This window comes from Salmo trutta, chromosome 20 (genome assembly GCF_901001165.1).
Source record: "Salmo trutta chromosome 20, fSalTru1.1, whole genome shotgun sequence".
NCBI classification, from domain to species: domain Eukaryota; kingdom Metazoa; phylum Chordata; class Actinopteri; order Salmoniformes; family Salmonidae; genus Salmo; species Salmo trutta.
The window spans coordinates 54,835,620-54,858,531 of NC_042976.1; the positions used below are offsets into that span (position 1 = coordinate 54,835,620).

The 22,912-nt window shown below is 43.2% G+C and overlaps 1 protein-coding gene across 9 annotated transcripts in view; it reads right to left on the reverse strand.

Annotated features, from left to right (window-relative positions):
- The window catches only part of mycbp2 (MYC binding protein 2), a 347,166-nt gene that overhangs the window by 131,995 nt on the left and 192,259 nt on the right, over window positions 1-22,912 (reverse strand). For all 9 annotated transcript variants that reach the window (XM_029703702.1, XM_029703697.1, XM_029703701.1 and 6 more), the window contains 6 exons: window positions 22,544-22,765; window positions 21,997-22,188; window positions 20,594-20,800; window positions 14,178-14,315; window positions 12,581-12,759; window positions 4,553-4,695 (listed from right to left, as the gene is read on the reverse strand). In XM_029703702.1, the coding sequence (XP_029559562.1) occupies window positions 4,553-4,695; window positions 12,581-12,759; window positions 14,178-14,315; window positions 20,594-20,800; window positions 21,997-22,188; window positions 22,544-22,765 (1,081 nt within the window). The remainder of the gene's footprint in view (window positions 1-4,552; window positions 4,696-12,580; window positions 12,760-14,177; window positions 14,316-20,593; window positions 20,801-21,996; window positions 22,189-22,543; window positions 22,766-22,912) is intronic.

Below are 22,912 nucleotides of genomic sequence, written 5' to 3' on the forward strand. Positions count from 1 at the left end.
TTAACTTTAGCCTGCAGCTTTGATATGTGCTGAGAGAAGGGCAGTGTACCATCTAGCCATACTCCCAAGTACTTGTATGAGGTGACTACCTCAAGCTCTACAAGCTCTTAACCCTCAGAGGTAGTAATCACACTTGTGGGGAGAGGGACATTCATTGTTTTGGAGGTGTTCAGAACAAGATTGAGGGCAGAGAAAGGTTGTTGGACACTAAGAAAGCTTTATTGTAGAGCATTTAACACAAAATCCGGGGAGGGGCTAGCTGAGTATAAGCCTATCATATGCATATAAATGGATGAGAGAGCCTCCTACTGCCTGAACTATGTTGTTGTGAATTGAGAAGAGCATGGGGCCTAGGACTGAGCCATGGGGTACTCCCTTGGTGACAGGCAGTGGCTGAGACTTTAAACACTGCACTCATTTAGGTAGTTAGCAAACCAGGCCAAAGACCCCTCAGAGACACCAATACTCCTTAGCCGGCCCAAAATAATGGAATGGCCCACCGTATCAAAAACTTTGGCCAAGTCAATAAAAATAGCAGAACAACACTGCTTAGAATCAAGGGCAATGGTGACATCATTGAGGACCTTTACGGATGCAGTAACACATACACAACCTGAGCGGAAACCAGATTGCATACCAGAGAGAATACTATAGACAAAAAGAAAGCCAGTCAGTTGATTATTGACAAGTTTTTCCAACATTTTTGATAAACAGGGAAAAATAGAAATAGGCCTATAACAGTTAGGATCAGCTTGATCTCCCCCTTTAAATAAAGGACATACCGTGGCTGCCTTCCAAGCAATGGGAACTTCCCCAGAAAGGAGACAGGTTAAAAAGGTCAGAGATAGGCTTGGCGATGATTGGGCAGCAACCTTAAAGAAGAAAGTGTCTAAACCCAGATGTTTTTTGGGGTCAAGTTTCAGGAGCTCCTTTAGGACTCAGTGACTCTCTGCGGGGAGAAACTTTGCAGCAGGGCAGGAGAAAAAGAGGGAGGAGTGTCGGGATAATCACATTAGAAGGGGTGGGAGATGAGGAAATGTTGGACGGGCAAGGAGATATGGCTGAGTCAAATAGGAATCCTGACTTAATGAAGTGGTGATTAAAGAGCTCAGCCATGTGCTTCTTGTCAGTAACAACCACATCAACTTTAAGGGACATGAGCAGCTGTGAGGAAGGTTTATTCTCCAGGTCTTTAATCATTTTCCAGAACTTCTTGAGGTTAGACCCACAGAGAGAGAACTTAAAGTATCTAAATGTGGCCTTATGGATAGCCTGAGTGCACTTATTTCTCATTTGTCTGAACTAGAGCGAGTCAGCCTGAGTATGCGTGTGCCGAGCCTTTCGTCAAATGCAATTCTTGAGGTGGAGTATCTCTGCAAGATCACGGTCGAAACAGGAGCTGAACCTGTTTTTAATTCTCATTTTCTTTATGGGGGCATTTTTTTTTTAACAATGCCACTGAAAATATAAAAAAAGAAGGTCCAAGCGTCTTCAACAGAGGGGATCAAGCCAATTCTATACCATTTTACAGAGGCCAGTTCATGAAGGAAGGCTTGCTCATTAAAGTTCTGACAAATCAGGACAGGTCGTTTCACTGAGCAGCCATTACGAACACAAGCTGTAAAACAGTGATCACTAAGGTCATTACAGAAAACACCAGACTGATACCTATCAGGATTATTTGTGAGGATAACATCAAGGAGAGTAGCCTTTTCTGGGTGTTTGGAGTCATACCTTGTGGGATTGGTAATAATATGGTAAAAATGTAGGGAGTCCCATTGCTTTAGGTCTTGGTCAGGTGGTTTAAGCATGTCCCAGCTTAGGTCACCTAGCAGGACAAATTCAGACTTAGTGTAAGGGGCCAGGAGAGTGCTTAGGGCAGGTAGGGTACAGGCCGGTGCTGATGGAGGACGATAGAACCCAGCAACAGTCAACAAAGAGCTATTTGAAAGTTTAATGCTTAAAACCAGCAAATAAAATTGTTTGGGAACAGACTTGGTGGAGACAACCAGGAACTGAAGGTGATCCTTGGTAAAGATTGCCACTCCCCCACCTTTGGAAGTTATGTCTTTCCAAAAAAGGTTATAACCAGAAAGGTTAACGTCAGTATTCAAAACACTCTTCCATCTCAGTAATGACCAACACACTTTCAATTGATCAATTTTAGGTAATAAGCTTCTAGTGTTAATGTTCAGAAAACCCAGGCTTTTACAAGAGCAGAAATCAGTGAAGCAGATATCAGAGCACAAGTCAGAATTGGGGCTAGCAAGAGTAGATGGGCCAGGGTATACATTCACATTTCCAGATATCATCAACAGTAATACAATCAAGGCACGGCATAGTACAGGGAGAGCTCTGCAGTGCTGCTTTATGACATCTGAATGTGCATCAGATGGCAACAAGATCATGTTGTACAGCAATTTCATTAGGAAACATAAAAACAAAGCCGGCGAGAGGTGGTTAGAATAGGATGGGAGGCCAAAAGTCAATAGAGATTCAGAGTTATGAGGCAAAAATAAAATATATAACGACTTAGGGCTTGCCATTCTAAGTTCAGAGTCACTCGCCCCAACAGTGCGGTTGTGCTGGAGGCGAGTGAAAGCTCAGGAGGGGGGGGGGGGGGGGGGGACAGGCCAGGGCAGACGTAGCAGGCAACAGGAGTAGGTGTCACACCCACTTGTGAGTAGCTTTTATTTCTGGAGGCAGATTTCTTGTACAAAATGCCAGTGCATGGTCTTTGAACAGCAGGAGTGGGCTTCAAAGACTCCTGCCACTTGTCGGGACACAAAAGGCCTCGACACCTTTCACTTAACACCTCCGTGCTAATTGAAGTTGTATCTCAGCATTCACTCCCCATAAAGTAAAATATATAATTGTAATGTACTTTATTTTTTAAATTGTATTTTGCTTGGTGCCCCCTAGCAGGATCCATGGCCCCAAAAAAATAGCTAATCCAAGAACAAAGTGAAATGTAGCTAGTGTTTGTCACATGGGTTAGCACAGTTAGCCAAAGAAAGCTAGCACTACGTTGGTCCTGCGACAAACAAAAGCATGGCTCTCGACCGATAACCAGTGACGTTGGGACGGTTGATCTAGTCAACACTATGTCAGTTGAGCTAAACGAGAGAGCGAACTAGTAATTCTACCCTTCCAGAAAGAAAAAAAAGTCGGTAGGATAGCTAGCCCTGCGGTAAGCTAGCCAGGTTAGCTAAGCCTTACAAATTATATTTGATTTGTCACATGCGCCGAATACAACAGGTCCCTTACAGTGAAATTATTACTTACAAGCTCATAACCAACAATGCAGTTTTAAGAAAATACCTAAAGAAAATTAAGAGATGAGTAATTATAGAGCAGCAGTAAATGACAATAGCGGGGCTATATTCAGGGGTTACCGGTAGAGTCAATGTGTCAATGTGTGGGGTATCGGTGTCGAGGTAATTATGTACATGTAGGTAGAGTTATTTAAGTGGCTATGCTTAGCAAATAACAGAGTAGCAGCACAGTGGGGGGGAGGGGGGGGGGCAATGCAGATAGTCTGGGTAGCCATTTGATTAGCTGTTCAGGAGTCTTATGGCTTGGGGGTAGAAGCTGTTTAGAAGCCTCTTGGACTTAGATTTGGCGCGCCGGTACCGCTTACCGTGTGGAAGCAGAGAGAACATTCTATGACTCGGGTGGCTGGAGTCTGACAGTCACCCTTACAGCTAAGCTAGCCAAGTCTCTGCAGCTAGCCGTGTGACGTTAGCGGTGAAGCAAATTCCTATCCCAAAAGAAAATGTTTCATTTCAATAAAGTCACCCAACACAAAATAGAAGTGCTGATAAACACTGCGCTACGCGGTAAACGGTTCAATAGGAAAACAGATCAAGTCGTGCTGACGATCAGAAGACAGGCGGGTAGCTCTTTACTGTGAGGGGAGGGGCTCTCTCATTCGCCACTCGATCCGTCTGTCTCGGACAGATAAGTAGCTTGAAGAACTAATCATACCTAGGAGATTCTAGTGAATTTCACTATTGAGATGTCAAACAAATAATTGAAAGAGAACATATGTTTTTATAAGCCCAGTCATTGCGCAAAATGTTTAATACAATCGAGTGTGAAAACAGTTTTGATAGCTACTATTGAAAAGGAATCCCAGCTTTCCATTGCTATATTTAAGGTAATTGTAAAAGCCATGCAATTAGTTTCAAGTACAAGAAAGTAAATTCCCTATACTTGTGCATGTGACATTAAAACTTGAAACTAATTGCATGGCTTTACAACTGGAATCGCCTATCTGGCATGGGAAGTTGGGATGAAAAAGGAACCGCGTGCATTGGCTATAAGGTATCAGACAGAAGGCGGCATGTGTAATGTTATCGCTCTGAAAACATACTTTTTTTTGCTACAATTATTGGTTTTATGCTACAATATGTTCTCCAATTTTGGACAAGCTGATTGTGTACAATTTGCCAATAGACTATAGTTCGATGTCCCTCCTGTCATACGTCACTTATTATGAAAATAACGTTGACAGATTTTGCCTTGTTCACAGAGAGCTCTCAGTTCTTACCATCGACAGTGAACGCCCTGTGAAGGAGATCCTTGGCAGCTCTGACCACTGCACTGACCACTGTGAGAGCCTTGCTGCAGTTCATGGCCTCCTCATTGGCTTTGCTCAGCAGCTGGGACTGCAGATCTCCGTCATACTCACTCCTAGGGGAAAATACACCCCCCCCCATGTGTTAGCACTACCAATGGTTGTTAGCATTGGGAATGGTATTTGTATTTTTACTAGGGATCCCCATTAGATGCTGCCAAGGAAGCAGCTACTCTTCCAGGGGTACAAACACATTAAGACACGTAGGTAAGTCATTTAAGAACAAATTCTTATTTACAATGACGGCCTAGGAACAGTGGGTTAACTGCCTTGTTCAGGGGCAGAATTACATATTTTTACCTTATAAGCTCGGGGTTTCGATCTAGCACCCTTTCGGTTACTGGCCCAACGCTCTAACCAGTAGGCTACCTGCCGGAATTAATTTTAGCTCTCCATGTACATTTAAGGGCCAGCCAAGCTAAAGACGGCAGAGCAGCGCTTTATTATGGACAGACTTTTCCCCCCATCTTAGCTACTGTTGTATCAACATGTTTTGACCATGACAGTTTACAATCCAGGGTTACTCCAAGCAGATTAGTCACCTCAACTTGCTCAATTTCCACATTATTCATTAGAATAATTAGTTGAAGTTTAGTGAATGATTTGTCTCAAATCCAATGCTTCTAGTTTTAGAATTATTTAGGACTAACTTATTCCTTGCTACCCTTTTCAAAACGAACTGCAGCTCTTTGTTAAGTGTTGCTGTAATAGCTGACTTGTATAATGTTGAGTCATCCACATACATAGACACACTGGCTTTACTCAAAGCCATAACGGAAGGAAAGGCGGCCAAAGAGGTGATGGCTTTGGGGATGACCACTGAAATATAGCTGCTGGAGCGTGTGCTACGGGTGGGTGTTGCAATGGTGACAATTGAGCTGAGATAAGGTGGGACTTTACCTAGCAAAGACTTATAGCTGACCTGGAGCCAGTGGGTTTGGCGACGAATACGTAGTGACGAGAGCATACAGGTCGCATATGTGGCTTTCGTGACAAAACGGATGGAACTGTGATAGACTACATCCAGATTGCTGAGCAGAGTGTTGGAGGCTATTTTGTAAATGACATTGCCAAAGTCAAGGACCGGTAGGATAGTCAGGTTTACGAGGGTATGTTTGGCAACATGAGTGAAGGAGGCTTTGTTGCGAAAAAGGAAGCCGATTCTAGATTTCACTTTGGATTGGAGATGCTTAATGTGAGTCTGGAAGGAAAGTTTACAGTCTAACCAGAGACCTAGGTATTTGTAGTTGTCCACGTATTCTTAGTCAGAACCGTCCAGAGTAGTGATGCTAGTCGGGCGGGAGGGTGTGGGCAGCATTCGGTTGAAGAGCTTGCACTTAGTTTTACTAGCATTTAAAAGCAGTTGGAGGCCATGGAAGGAATGTTGTATGGCATCGAAGCTCGTTTGGAGGTCAATTAACACAGTGTCCAAAGGGCCAGATATATACAGAATGGTGTCGTCTGCGTAGAGGTGGATCAGAGAATCACCAGCAGCAAGAGTGACATCATTGATATATACTGAGAAAAGAGTCGGCCTGAGAATTGAACCCTGTGGCACCCCCATAAAGACTGCCAGAGGTCTGGACAACAGGCCCTCCGATTGGACACACTGAACTCTATCTGAGAAGTAGTTGGTGAACCAGGCGAGGCAGTCATTTGAGAAGCCAAGGCTATCGAGTCTGCTAATAAGAATGTGGTGAATTGACAGAGTCAAAAGCCTTGGCCAGGTCGATGAAGACGGCTGCACAGTAGTGTCTTTTATCGATGGCGGATAAGATATCGTTTAGGACCTTGAGAGTGGCTGAGTTGCACCCATGACCAGCTCGGAAACCAGATTGCATAGTGGAGAAGGTACGGTGGGATTCGAAATGGTCGGTGATCTGTTTGTTAACTTGGCATTCGAAGACCATAGAAAGGCAGGACAGGACGGATATAGGTCTATAACAGTTTGGGTCTAGAGTGTCTCCCCCTTTGAAGAGGGGGATGACCGCGGCAGCTTTCCAATCTCTTGGGCATCTCAGACGATACGAAAGAGGAGGTTGAATAGGCTATTAATAGGGGTTGCAACAATTTCGGTGGATAATTTTAGAAGAGGGTCCAGATTGTCTAGCCCAACTGATTTGTAGGGATCCAGATTTTGCAGCTCTTTCAGAACATCAGCTGTCTGGATTTGGGTGAAGGAGAAGCGCGGGGGATCATTTAATCGGATTTAAATCGGTGGTGACAGTGTTTCCTAGCCTCGGTGCAGTGGGCAGCTGGGAGGAGATGCTCTTATTCTCCGTGGACTTTAATTCCAAAAAGTTTTGGGACACTGTAGTGCTACAGGATGCAAATTTCTGTTTGAAAAAGCTAGCCTTAGCTTTCCTAACTGACAGAGTATATTGGTTCCTGACATCCCTGAAAAGTTGCATATCGCGAAGGCTATTCGATGCTAATGCAGAACGCCACAGGATGTTTTTGTGCTGGTCAAGGGCAGTCAAGTCAGGGGTGAACCAAGGGCTATATCTGTTCTTAGTTCTACATTTTTTGAACGGGGCATGCTTATTTAAGATGGTGAGGAAAGCACTTTTAAAGAGCAACCAGGCATCCTCTACAGAAGGGCTGAGGTCAATATCATTCCAGGATACCCGGGCCAGGTCGATTAGAAAGGCCTGCTCGTTGAAGTGTTTTAGTGAGCGTTTGACAGTGATGAGGGATGGTCGTTTGACCGTGGACCTATTACGCACGAAGGCAATGAGGTAGTGATCGCTGAGATCCTGGTTGAAGACAGCAGAGGGTTATTTAGAGGGCAAGTTGGTCAGGATGATATCTAAGAGGGTGCACATGGTTACGGATTTAGGGTTGTACCTGGTAGGTTCCTTGACAATTTGTGTGAGATTGAGGGCATCTAGCTTAGATTGTAGGGCGGCCGGGGTGATAAGCATGTCCCAGTTTAGGTCACCTAACAGTACAAACTCTGAAGATAGATGGGGGGCAATCAATTCACATATGGTTTTCAGGGCACAGCTGGGGGCTGAAGGGGGTCTACAACAAGCAGCACCTGTGAAAGACTTATTTCTGGAAAGGTGGATTTTTAAAAGGAGAAGCTCAAATTGTTTGGGCACAGACCTGGATAGTATGACAGAACTCTGCAGGCTAACTCCGGCCCTTTGGCAGTTGTTATAGTTAGAGATGGACATTTCAGGATTTTTAGTGGCCTTCCTAAGCCAGGATTCAGACACGGCTTGGACATCAGGGTGGGCGGAGTGTGCTAAAGCAGTGAATAAAACAAACTTAGGGAGGAGGCTTATGTTAACATGCATGAAACCAAGGCTTTTACAGTTACAGAAGTCAACAAATGAGAGTGCCTGGGGAATGGGAGTGGTGCTGGGGGCTGCAGGGGTTAACCTCTACATCACCAGAGGAACAGAGGAGAAGTAGGATAAGGGTACGTCTAAAGGCTATAAGAACTGGTCATCTAGTGCGTTCAGGAACAGAGAGCAGATTTCTGGGCGCGGCAGAATAGATTCAAGGCATAATGTACAGACAAGGGTATGGTAGGATGTGAGTACAGTGGAAGTAAAGCAAGGCATTGAGTGACGATGAGAGGTTTTGTCTCTAGAGGCACCATTTAAGGCAGGTGAGGCTATCGCATGTGTGGGGGGGGTGGAACAAAAGGGCTAGCATATTGAGCAGGGCTAGAGGCTCTACAGTGAAATAAGACAATCACTGACCAAAATAGCAATAGACAAGGCATATTGACATTAGGGAGAGGCATGTGTAGCCGTGTGATCATAGGGTCCAGTTAGTAGCTGGGCGAGCTGGAGACACGGTGAATCAGACAGCTAGCGGGCCGGGGCTACCAGGCTAGCAGATGGGCATCCGGGGGACATCGCAATGGAAGAGCCCGTTGAATCCCCCTCGGGCGGTTACGTCGGCAGACCAGTCGTGATGGATCGGCGGGGCTCCGTGTCGGCAGTGAAGGGTCCAGGCCAATTGGCAAAAGAGGTATTGTAGCCCAAGAAATGGCTGATTGACTTCTTCGGCTGGCCGGGAGATGGGCCTAACTCGAGGCTAACCGTTGCTTGCTTCGGGACAGAGACGTTAGCCAGGAGCAGCCACTCGCATAGCAGCTAGTTAGCTGCGATGAGCCGGTGTAGAGGTTCAGAGCTTGCGGTAGGAATCCGGAGATGTGGTAGAGAAAAAGCAGTCTGATATGCTCTGGGTTGACATCACACTGTGCAGACTGACATGAATTGACCGGGCTGAGGCTGGCTGATGTCCGAGTTAACGGTGATGACTGCTAGCAGTGGCTGACTGACTACTAGCTAGTAGCTAGTTAGCTAGCTAGCTTCTGATGGGGGTTCTGGTTCTAAAGTAATAAAAATATAGCAGATCCGTACCACATTGGGTGGGGCGGGTTGCAGGAGAGTATGTTCAGTCCGTAGATGGAAATTGAGATTAAACATATATACAAAGAAAAATATATATACATGGACAAAATCTTGGAAAAAGATGTCAGACAATGACCGATAATGTCAAAAGCGACACTGAAGTCTTACAAAACAGCCCCTCCCCAATCTTTTTATCATCAATTTCTCTCAGCCAATCAGTCATTTGTGTAAGTGCTGTGCTTGTTGAATGTCCTTCCCCATAAGCATACAGAAAGTCAGTTGTCACTTTTAGAGGTCCACCGATTAATTGGAATGGCCCAATTAATTAGGGCCGATTTCAAGTTTTCATCACAATCGGAAATCGGTATTTCTGGACACCGATTTGGCCGTTTTTTTTTTTTTACACCTTTATTTAACTAGGCAAGTCAGTTAAGAACACGTTCTTATTTTCAATAACGGCCTAGGAACGGTGGGTTAACTGCCTTGTTCAGGGGCAGAAAGACAGATTTTTACCTTGTTAGTCCAACGCTCTAACCACCTGCCTTACATTGCACTCCACGAGGAGCCTGCGTGGCAGGCTGACTATCTTCACATAATCACTAGTTAACTACACATGGTTGATGATATTACTAGTTTATCTAGCGTGTCCTGCGTTGCATATAATCGATGCGGTGCCTGTTAATTTCTCATCGAATCACAGCCTACTTCGCCAAACGGGTGATGATTTAGCACTGTCGTTGCACCTAACCATGAACATCAATGCCTTTCTTTAAAATCAATACACAAGTACATATTTTTAAACCTGCATATTTAGTTAATATTGCCTGCTAACATGAATTTCTTATAATTAGGGAAATTGTGTCACTTCTCTTGCGTTCCGTGCAAGCAGTCAGGGTATGTGCAGCAGTTTGGGCTGCCTGGCTCGTTGCGAACTGTGTGAAATCCATTTATTCCTAACAAAGACCGTAATTCATTTGCAAGAATTTTACATAATTATGACATAACATGGAAAATTGTACAATATAACAATGATATTTAGACTTATGGATGCCACCCGTTAGATAAAATACATAACGGTTCCGTATTTCACTGAAAGAATAAACTTTTCTTTTTTTCTAAATGATAGTTTCCGGATTCGACCATATTAATGAACAAAGGCTCGTATTTCTGTGTGTTATTATGTTATAATTAAGTCTATGATTTGATATTTGATAGAGCAGTCTGAGCGATGGTAGGCAGCAACAGGCTCGTAAGCATTCATTCAAACAGCACTTTCGTGCGTTTGCCAGCAGCTCTTCGCAATTCTTCAAGCATTGAGCTGTTTATGACTTCAAGCCTATCAACTCCCGAGATTAGGCTGGTGTAACCGATGTGAAATGGCTAGCTAGTTAACGGGTGCGCTCTAATAGTGTTTCAATCGGTGACATCACTCGCTCTGAGACTTGGAGTAGTTGTTCCCCTTGCTCTGCAAGGGCCGCGGCTTTTGTGGAGTGATGGGTAACGATACTTCGAGGGTGGCTGTTGTCGATGTGTTCCTGGTTCGAGCCCAGTTAGGGGCGAGGAGAGGGACGGAAGCTATACTGTTACACTGGCAATACTAAAGTGGCTATAAGAACATCTAATAGTCAAAGGTATATGAAATACAAATGGTATAGAGAGAAATAGTCCTATAATAACTACAACCTAAAACATCTTACTTTGGAATATTGAAGACTCATGTTAAAAGGAACCACCAGCTTTCATATGTTCTCATGTTCTGAGCAAGGAACTTAAACGTTAGCTTTCTTACATGGCACATATTGCACTTTTACTTTCTTCGCCAACATTTTGTTTTTGCATTATTTAAACCAAATTGAACACGTTTCATTATTTATGAGGCTATATTGATTTGATTGATGTATTATATTAAGTTAAAATAAGTGTTCATTCAGTATTGTTGTAATTGTCATTATTTCAAACAAAAACAAAATCGGCCGATTAATCGGCACCGGGGTTTTTGGCCCTCCAATAATCGGTATCGGTGTTGAAAAATCATAATCGGTCGACCTCTAGTCACTTTGTTTACAGTAAAATAGCATTGTATCTGGTCAAACACAATTGTTTCCAGAAGTTTACTAAGGGTTGGTAACAGGCTGATTGGTTGGCTATTTGAGCCAGAAAAGGGGGCTTTAATATTCTTTGGTAGCGGAATTACTTTGTACCCTCAGACCTGGAGGGAAGCAAACTTTCTAGTAGACTTAGACTGAAGATATGGCAAATAGGAGTGGCAAAATCGTCCGCTATTAACCTCAGTAATTTTCTATCCAGGTTGTCAGACTCCGGTGACTTGTCATTGTTGATAGACAACAGACATTATTTCACTTCTTCCACACTCACTTCACGGAAATCAAAATTAAAATGCTTGGCTTTCATACTTTTATCAATAATCCTTGGATGTGTAGTGTCAGCGTTTGTTGCTGGCATGTCATGTCTAAGTTTGCTAATCTTGTCAATTAAAAAATTATTTAAGTAGTTGGCAATATCAGTGGGTGTTGTGATGAATGAGCCATCTGATTCAATGAATAATAGAGCTGAGTTTGCCTTTTTCCCCAAAATTTAATTCAAGGTGCTCCCAAGTGTTTTATCATTCTTTATGTCATTTATCTTTGTTTCATAGTGTAGTTTCTTCTTTTTATTCAGTTTATTCACATGATTTCTCAATTTGAACAATGTTTTCCAAATTGTGTTGTGCAGCCAGTCTTATTTGCCTCATCCCTCTCAACCATAACATTTTTAAATTCCTAATCAATCCACAGGGTTTTAACCATTTTTACAGTAATTTTCTTAATGGGTGCATGCTTATTAGTTACTGGGATAAGCAACTTCATAAATGTGTCAAGGGCAGCATCTGGTTGCTCCTCATTACACACCACAGACCAACAAATATTTACATCAACAAGATAGGAATCACTACAAAATGTATTGTATGACCTCTTATACACTATACTAGGCACAGGCTTTGGAACTTTAGTTTTCCTAGTTATGGTAATATATTATGATCACTACATCCGATGGATTTGGATACTCCTGTAAAACAAAATTACTGCAGCATTAGTAACGATGTGATCAATACATGTTGATGATTTCATTCCTGTCCTGTTTGTAACTACCCTGGTAGCTTGACTAATGACCTGAACCAAGTTGCAGGCACTAAGTACAGTTTGAAGCTTTCTCTTGAGAGGGCAGCCTGATGAAAGCCAGTCAATAATTAAATCACCCAGAAAATATACCTCTGTTGATATCACATATATACATTATCAAGTATTTCACACGTTATCCAGATACTGACTGCACTTGGTGGTCTATAGAAGCTTCCCACCAGAATGGGCTTTAGGTGAGGCAGATGAACCTGCAGCCATATTACTTCAACAGTATTTAACATCATATCATCTCTAAGCTTAATAGCAATATGGTTCTGAATATAAAATGGCAACACCTCCACCTTTTGCATTTCTGTAGATGTTATAACCATGACATGAATATCAACTCGAGTCTTTTTGTCTGTCTGTGCACATGTCTATGTGCGTACCTGTAGTAGAGCATCTGTGGTATCTGTCCTCTCGTCTGGTTGGTCCCGTTGCTGCTCAGGCTACAGGTTCTGAAGGTAAAGGCCACGCCATCGGAACACTGAACCGTGGTCATCCCTCCATCCCCATTGGCCGTTCGGCTGCCATAGTTACGCAGGCGGACAGCATATTTCACACCCTCCTGTAGAATGTAAACAGGATTGTGCAACATATATTGTTTTCATATCATAAGTTGCACTGAGTCTGTGGTATAAAAAATACTAAAGGATGGATGGGCTATACTCGGCCTTGTCTTCAGACGGTAAGTTGGTGGTTGTAGATATCCCTCTAGTGGTGTGGGGGCTGTGCTTTGGCAAAGTGGGTGGGGTTATATCCTGCCTGTTTGGCCCTGTCCGGGGGTATCATCGGATGGGGCCACAGTGTCTTCTGATCCCTCCTGTCTCAGCCTCCAGTATTTATGCTGCAGTAGTTTATGTGTCGGGGGGCTAGGGTCAGTCTGTTACATCTGGAGTATTCTCTTGTCTTATCCAGTGTCCTGTGTGAATGTAAATATGCTCTCTCTAATTCTCTCTTTCTTTCTTTCTTTCTTTCTTTCTCTCTTTCTCTCGGAGGACCTGAGCCCTAGGACTACCTGGCATGATGACTCCTTGCTGTCCCCAGTCCACCTGGCCATGCTGCTGCTCCAGTTTCAACTGTTCTGCCTGCGGCTACGGAACCCAGACCTGTTCACCGGACGTGCTTGTTGCACCCTCGACAATTACTATGATTATTATTATTTGACCATGCTGGTCATTTACGAACATTTTAACATCTTGACCATGTTCTGTTATAATATCCACCCGGCACAGCCAGAAGAGGACTGGCCACCCCTCATAGCCTGGTTCCTCTCTAGGTTTCTTCCTAGGTTTTTGGCCTTTCTCAGGAGTTTTTCCTAGGGAGTTTTTCCCAGCCACCGTGCTTCTTTCACATGCATTGCTTGCTGTTTGGGGTTTTAGGCTGGGTTTCTGTACAGCACTTTGAGATTTCAGCTGATGTACGAAGGGCTATATAAATACATTTGATTTGATTTGATTTGATGGATGCATGCATACATACATATATGGTTAGATTGAATAGATATGTCTGCATAGCAGGCTGGGAATTGCCAGGTACCTCATGATGCGATATTATCATGATACAGACATATCTGATATGCATTGCACTTCTCACGATTCTGAATGCCATGATATTCGATATTGCGATTTTATTGCGATTTGATGTTCCAAAAATATTGCTCACTATATTTCTGCTTCATAGAGACAAGAGCATGAGAAAACGAGTTTGGATCAGGGAAATAAAAGAGATGACAACATGTTGGCTAACAATTTAAAAAGATGTAGAACAAGCTATAGGATGTAAAATACCGGAGTTTTGGCACAGGTAAAGCCGACTCGCACTAGCTAACAGAAGAAAAAAAAATAGATTTGTATTTATTTACAAATCGATAATTGGGAGTCAAATATCAATTTGAAATATTCCCCAAATAATTACGTTATGTAACTATAGATTTTTTCCCCCACATCACTACTGAATAGGGCACATAATTCTAGTCCTGTGTACCTTTAGTGGCACGGCCTTGTCGAGGCGTATCTCGGCAATGTCGCTGGCAGAGTCATCGGTGCTGTAGGTTCCCTTGACCAGCTCCAGAGACGTCCACCTGTGGGTGTGGACCGAATCCCCAGGGTGCTCCGTCTGGGCCTGGAGGGGGAGAAGAATGGTAGAGGGGAAAGAGAGAAAGGCGAGAAGTGGTGAGAAACAAGAAGTTAAGAATTCCTAGGGAAGCTTAAAGACGTCCTCCAGCAATTTTTGAACTTTTACTGTTGAAAAACGATAGTGGCGAACTGTGACTATAGGAGCTAGTCCTTCAGAGGGACCTAAACATCTTCCAATCTGTTGTATCAAACAAAAAAAACTAGAAAATAACTAAAAATAAAACAATTTAATGAGCCCGACATATCTTCTGTAGTCAGACCATTCTACTGTGTCTCCTGGAATAGTGTCACTTCCTGATGTACGCGGAACGAGGAAGAGCTCGGTTTTGTTGTTTGGAAAGTTTGTTGTTTAAAAGTATATTGGAACGTTCTTGGTAGCTACCTAGCTTCTGATGTTGGATCCCGCAACGCAGTTGGCATCATTTGCTGGGACTGCTTACAGTTGAAGTCGAAAGTTTACATACACCTTAGCCAAATACATTTAAACTCAGTTTTTCACAATTCCTGACATTTAATCCTAGTAAAAATTCTCTGTCTTAGGTCAGTTAGGATCACCACTTTATTTTAAGGATGTGAAATGTCAGAATAATAGAGAGAATAATTTATTTCAGCTTTTATTTCTTTCATCACATTCTTAGTGGGTCAGAAGTTTACATACACTCAATTAGTATTTGGTAGCATTGTCTTTAAATAGTTTAACTTGGGTCAAACATTTCAGGTAGCCTTCCACAAGCTTCCCACAATAAGTTGGGTGAATTTTGTCCAATTCCTCCTGACAGCGCTGGTGTAACTGAGACAGGTTTGTAGGCCTCCTTGCTCGCACATGCTTTTTCAGATTGGAGAACACATTTTCTATAGGATTGAGGTCAGGGCTTTGTGATAGCCACTCCAATACCTTGACTTTGTTGTCCTTAAGACATTTTTCCACAACTTTGGAAGTATGCTTGGGGTCATTGTCCATTTGGAAGACCCATTTGCGACCAAGCTTTCATTTCCTGACTGATGTCTTGAGATGTTGCTTCAATATATCCACATAATATCCCTTCTTCATGATGCTATCTATTTTGTGCACCAGTCCCTCCTGCAGCAAAGCACCCCCACAACATGATGCTGCCATCCTCGTACTTCACGGTTGGGATGGTGTTCTTCAGCTTGCAAGCTTCCCCCTTTTTCCTCCAAACATAACAATGGTCATTATTGCCAAACAGTTCTATTTTTGTTTCAAAAGACCAGCGGACATGTCCCCATGTACAGGTGCAAACTGTAGTCGGGCTTTTTTATGGCAGTTTTGGAGCACTGGCTTCTTCCTTGCTGAGCGGCTTTTCAGGTTATGTCGATATAGGACTCGTTTTACTGTGGATATAGACACCTTTGTACTTGTTTCCTCCAGCATCTTCACAAGGTCCTTTGCTGTTGTTCTGGGATTGCTTTGCACTTTTTGCACTTTTCGCACCAAAGTACGTTCATCTCTAGGTGACAGAACGCGTCTCCTTCCTGAGCGGCATGACGGCTGTGTGTTCCCATGGTGTTTATACTTGCATAATATTGTTTGTACAGATGAACGTGGTACCTTCAGGCGTTTGGAAATTGCTCCCAAGGATGAACCCGAGTTGTGGAGGTCTACAACTTTTTTTCTGAGGTCTTGGCGGATTTCTTTTGATTTTCCCATGATGTGAGGCAGAGGCACCGAGTTTGAAAGTAGGCCTTGAAATAGATACACAGATACACCTCCAATTGACTCAAATGTCAATTAGCCTTTTCCAAGCAGTTTATAGGCACAGTCAACTTAGTGTATGTAAACTTCTGACTTGCTGGAATTGTGATACAATTCACTTTAAGTTAAATAATCTGTCTGTAAACAATTGTTGGAAAAATTACTTGTGTTATGCACAAAGTAGATGTCCTAAGTGACTTGCCAAAACTATAGTTTGGTAACAAAAAATGTGTGTAGTGGTTGAAAAGAGTTTTAATGACTCAAACCTAAGTGTATGTAAACTTCTGACTTGAACTGTATATCTTTCCAGTGATCCTGCCGACCAAGGACGGGTCTGAGGAGCTATTCAACGTCGCAGTTAGCCTAGCTGCTAGCTACCTGGACATCAAGCTAGCGAGGTGTTCTTGAACGCAGCCCACGTGGTTAGCCATTGTGGCTGGGACTGCGGATTGTCCCGGGTTTGTTTTCCCTGCTGTTCGTTGTTTTCAATTTTCCCTGTGACCTGCCCTGTCTGGAACTGCGAGGAGTAAAAGCCTAACATATGTTGCTACCATGACAAAGACCAAAGCCAGTGGGAGTGCCGTTGAGGACAGTGGTGTCTCTCTAACACATGTGAAAGATCTTTTAAATGAACAAAAAGAGACCTACAAGCAGTTGTTACTACAACAAGAAAATAGCTTCCAAGTGATTTGTCCAAATACTCGTGGATTCTACTAATAAAAGAATGGACGACCTGACCAAAGAGGTCCAGGACCGGAAGAACAGTTTGCAGTTCTCCCAGGTTCAGCTCGACGAGATGAAACAGGAGAACGGCAAGATGACAGCAATCTGTATGTCATTGAGAGATGACATCAGTTCTGTGTGTGAATCCATGATAACAATGACAGATAAATCAGACCATCTCGAGGGACAATCAAGGCGAAACATGGTTGTGGATGGAATTGCAGAATCTCCACGAGACCTGGATGGAGTCTGAGGACAAAGTGAGGGAAATCATCTTGGAGAAACTTAAGATGGACCACAGGAAGATTGAGGTGGAGTACACCCACAGGACTGGAAAACCCACCACCGGCCCAGGCCGATAGTGGTCAGGATCCTGAGGTTCAAAGACAAGGTAGCTGTTCTGGAAAGAGCCAAGAACTTGAGAGGAATGTATATCTTCCTCTACTAGAACTATCCTGAATCTGTGCGCCAGAATATATATATATATATATATATTCAGAGCCATATCCCTGTAATGCTTAGGGAAGATCTTATGTCAAGTGTTATTAAAGTGTTGTAGTTGCAGGTTCACTGGGCACATCTAAAGCTTTTTCTTTAGGGGTGTTGCTATAGGTCACCAAATGCTAACAGTCAGTATCTAAATAATGTGTGTGAAATGCCTGATAGTGTATGTGATGTAAACAGAGAGGTCTACTTTCTTGGGGACCTGAATATTGACTGGTTTTCATCAAGCTGTCCGCTCAAGAGGAAGCTTCTTACTGTTACCAGTGCCTGTAATCTGGTTTAGGTTAATAATCAACCTACCAGGGTGTTTACAAACACTACAGGAACAAGATCATCCACATGTATCAATCGCATTTTTACTAATTCTGTAGAACTTTGTTCTAAAGCTATATCCGTACCCATTGGATGCAGTGATCACAATATAGTGGCTATATCCAGGAAATCCAATGTTCCAACAGCTGGACCTAAAATAGTGTATGTGATCATACAAAAGATTTTGCTGTGACCTATGTGGATGATGTTAAAAATATTTGTTGGTCTGGTGTGATTAATGAGGAGCATCCAGACGCTGCACTTGATACATTTATGAAATTGCTTCTTCCAATTATTGATAAACATGCACCTGTTAAGAAACTGACTGTTAGAACTGTTAAGGCTCCATGGATTGATGACAAATTGAAAAACTGTAAAGTGGAAAGAGATGGGGCAAAGGGAGTAAGTCTGGCTGCACATCTGACTGGCTTACTTACTACAAATTGTGAAATTATGTGACTAAACTCATCAAAAAGAAGAAACTTTATTATGAAGCTAAGATCAATGATATAAAGAAAAACTTGAGTACTTTAAATGAAATTATGGGCAGAAAGACAAATTCCACTCCATCTGTCATCGAATCAGATGGCTTATTCATCAGAAATGTTTTGGGTAGCCTTCCACAAGCTTCCCATAAGCATATTTTGTTTAATCAGATAAGAAGACATTTCTCCAAAAAGTATGATCTTTGTCCCCATGTGCAAACTGTATTCTGGCTTTTTTATGGCGGTTTTGGAGCAGTGGCTTCTTCCTTGCTGAGCGGCCTTTCAGGTTATGTTGATATAGGACTCGTTTTACTGTGGATATAAATACTTAGCATGGCTCAACAGCTACACCACAGGAAGAAGACAGAGGGTGATGGTAAATGGCACTTTTAGCCCTTGGTCAGAGGTCACCTCTGGTGTGCCACAAGGTGGCGTGGTCTCACCATATCTCTTTCTCCTTCACATGTCCACCCGAAAAGTTGTCTTCAGTGACACTCTGGACACTGGGTATGCTAACAATGTAGAGCTTTCCCAAGCCATTCTATTAACCAGCATCAAATAGGACATTTCCATGGGCTTGGAGGCAAAGCACCTGGAAGAGTGGGCCACATCCAACAACATGCTCCTGAATGGAAAAAAGTCTGGAAATTCAGATATGTTTTCATAGAGACCATCTACAACCTGCACTACTAATCCAAGGATGACAGGAAGTACCAGTGGTAACAACAACTAAGTATCTTGGTTTTCATCTAGACTCTAACCTCAGTGGTGTCATACGTGGCACAGTCAGTGAGGAAAGCCTCAAAATGCATGCACTTTCACTGTTCTTGCCAGAAATGGCCTACCCACTGAAGATCTGGTCACAGTCAACACTACACTGCTCAGGCCTTGTCTGGAATACGGTGGAGTTCTGTTAATCGAAAGCAGTAAAAAGCAACAGGCCCAACTAGACAGGGTGCAAGGACCTTGAGGATCATCTCCAGAGGTGGAGCAGTCCAACCACAGCTACCCTCACTTTATTAAATTATTTATTTTACCTTTATTTAAATAGGCAAGTCAGTTAAGAACAAATTCTTACTTTCAATGACAGCCTAAGAACAGTGGGTTAAATGCCTTGTTCAGGGGCAGAACGACAGATTTTTACGTTGTCAGCGTGGGGATTCGATCTAGCAACCTTTCAGTTACTAGTCCAACGCTCAAACCACTAGGCTACCTGCCGCCCCACTGCAGAGCAGGCGAGAGTAGGCTGCAGTGCATCTGGTGAAGGACGTGCATCTGGTGAAGGACGTGCACACTCTTGACCATCTACTGAATGACCTGCTCCCTCCAAAAAGAGTTAACTGCAACGGCCACGAACTGTCCTGTGTAACTGCCCATAGAAACCGCCTGCGAAACGCCACTCTACCAACTGCTATCAGACTGTATAACTGCCCATACAAACTGCCTGCGAAACGAACTGTCCTGTATAACTGCCCATAGAAACCGCCTGCGAAACGCCACTCTACCAACTGCTATCAGACTGTATAACTGCCCATACAAACTGCCTGCGAAACGCCACTCTACCCACTGCTATCAGACTGTATAACTGCCCATACAAACCGCCCCTCGAAACGCCACTCTACCCACTGCTATCAGACTGTATAACTGTCCTGTATAACTGCCCATACAAACCGCCTGCGAAACGCCACTCTACCCACTGCTATCAGACTGTATAACTGTCCTGTATAACTGTCTGTACAGACCGCCTGCGAAATGCCACTCTACCCACTGCTATCAGACTGTATAACTGCCCGTACAAACTGCCTGTGAAACTCCACTCTACCAACTGCTATCAGACTGTATAACTGCCCGTACAAACCGCCTGTGAAACGCCACTCTACCCACTGCTATCAGACTGTATAACTGTCCTGTATAACTGTCCGTACAAACCACCTGTTAAACACCACTCTACCCACTGCTGTTACCACTCTCGGGGTCTGCAAATGCGAGTTGCAGTTGCTTTCTCCGTTTGGAAATAGTAATGCTATTTGCTGAATATTAGAAGTACAGTAATAATTTTGGCATTGTTGGAAAGCTCAGATTCTTCCCTTTTTAAGGACATCACTGTTATTTACCCACCTCGTACGCTTATGACGGGGAGAAAATCAGAGCTGTAAATTGTTTAACCTGCAGCCAGCTTTGCAGCCTATGATTTCTCATGACGTACTATGGTTATAATATGTCACAATAGAAATATTGCCAGCTAAGATATAGAAGGCGATTGTAGTTGGACAAGGTTATCTGAATGTGCACATGATGGAAGTTAGAGGTAAATCTAAAGAGGTAATATAGAGAAGAAAAAATGCATTGACTAAAATGACTGACTAAAAGTGTGTGGACTTTGAGTCAACTGATAATAACAAAAACTAAGACTGATGAAATGACTAAAATGTGACTAAGACTAAAAGTTATTAGTCTAAAGACAAACTAAATGTAAAATATCTGCCAAAATTAACACAGAATTAAAGGCAGATCTAAAACTCTTACATCATCAGCGAGCACCTCCAACTCGTACTCATGGATGCCTCCGCCGCCGTAGACACAAAGACCCACCAGCACCACGCCAGGCTTGTCCACTGTCAGACAGATGGCATCTGGAGAGCCATTGCCTGTGTTCCAGCTGCGGCCCTGGCTCGTCTTGGTGAAGCGGTTGGGAGTGGACTTCACAGAGTGAAGCAAGTTCAGACCGTCCACCTGGGACAGACGAAGAGACAAGTCATTATGGTGTCTTTTATATTGTTTTTATGTGGTCATGTACTGGTTGCATAAGGACATTTTATTAATGTCATTTTAGCAACCAGAAAAATGGGTATTTATCTGGTTGTAATCTGACCAGACAATAACCAGAATATTTTTCACGACGCCTTGATCTTGTCATGATCTTTACCTGGTTTTAACAGAGACTAATTGGTTCCAATCTGGTTATATGATGTCTTGTCAACCAGAAAACCAGTTTACAAAAAGATAATTACATCATTATTAAGACTATGTGCCAAATGTGTGTTATTTATGAGATGTATAATTCCACCAGGTGGTAGTACTGAGGTGAATAAACATTGTTATTGTACAAGACAATGAATGACACAACCTCATGACCATGACATCAGCCAGGAACATTACTATGAGGATGTCCTGATCTATGTGGTTAGCATTAGTCACCTTGCTATTTATGCAACACCTATTTGGCCAGAGAGAGCCTGCCTGTTGTTGTTACAAGGATATCCAGGGCCCAAAAGGGAACAATAGCAGTGTCCTTGACAACATAAACAATGGATTTTGAAAAGCAGCTGGGGCTGTTGTCATGATGACAGGCTGCCAGAGTGATTGAGATTGAGAGTTGAGAATGCAACCGTTGGCCACTGGGTACAGCGAAACAGACGGAAATGTGGTTGGACAGAGTGAGAGACATCACTCCCCCAAGTGACTCAGCGTCTTTTTCGGTTCTCTGTTTTGTTATTATAATTTTCAAATTATATATTGGATGCAGATTAACATTTGATGTACATTTGATGAACATTTTATTCAATTATTATTAAAATTGCAATGAAACAATACACTAAATGGTGGATATCAAAGCTGAATAACAACCCCAACAGAGCACTATATCTGCACTGGAGTCAGGTCTAAACTTTATTTAGACAAAATTGGGGAAGGCCGATTCAATTTTGAATCCAGCCAACCCAGCAAAAGGAATAGGACTAGATTTAATTTGTTAACATGCTGACAATATCAATGTCCTGTATTGTTCTGTTCAATCCCTGAATAGACAGAACCTGGTAATGAATTAAATCACAAACAACACAAACCTTGAGCACTCTCTTTACACATAAACCAGATATATAATGTGTGTGTGAGACACAGTGTGTGCACGGAGTGCACATGCTCTTTACCTCGGAGCCCAGGGCAGAGGCGGTGAGCTCAGAGACTATGCTGGCCAGCAGGCCACAGGTGTTGGAGACCAGGTGGGGGGAGAAGACTTCCACCTCCTTCCTCAGGCTTTTCCTCGCCGGTAGCACCACGACCACCAGCATCTTCTCAAGAACCTCCCGGAAACTGGCCATCCCCATCAGGTTCTCCTCCCTCTGAAAGGGGAGAGGAGAAAAGGAGAGAAAGAAAGCTAAAGAGAAAAGGTCAGCAACAGTGTCTTCTATAATTATATTTAAAAAAAAATCTATTTCAATGATAACACATTTTAACAGGAGTGTGTTACAACAGTAAAATAGGTCAAGATAGATTGCCAACCGCTGTGCTAGATATGGGATATTCACAAAAAGTCTCAGAGCAGGAGTGCTGACCTAAGTTGAGCTTTTTAGATAATAATGAAGATTACATAGACCTGGGAAACTGAACCTAGACCAACACTCCAACTTGGGAGATGCTTTTTGAATACAGGTCCTCATTTGTCACACATTGTGTTGAAATTTCGCTTTCACTCACGTGGCTGAGTTTCTCCATGTGCGCCACCAGCAGGGGGAAGCGGTGGGCGAGCGCCGAGTCATTCTCCGTGCTGACCTGTTTGACCAGCGAGCGCAGCAGCACCTCGCCGTCGTACGCAATGGGCAAGATGGACGTCAGCTTGACTGATGTGTTGCACAGCGCAGACATCACCGCCGCCAACAGTCGGCTGCTCGATGTGCGGAAGTTGGCCTCGGCGATGTCCTGGTGAAAGGGAGAGGGGAAAGAAGGGTGGGTGACGTGGCAAGAGCCAGAATACATTCTAACCTAAATGAGGACCTGTGTCTTTTTTTAGATCATTTTGGTACACAAAAGCATAGAGGAACCATTGTGATCACAACCAAGACACTG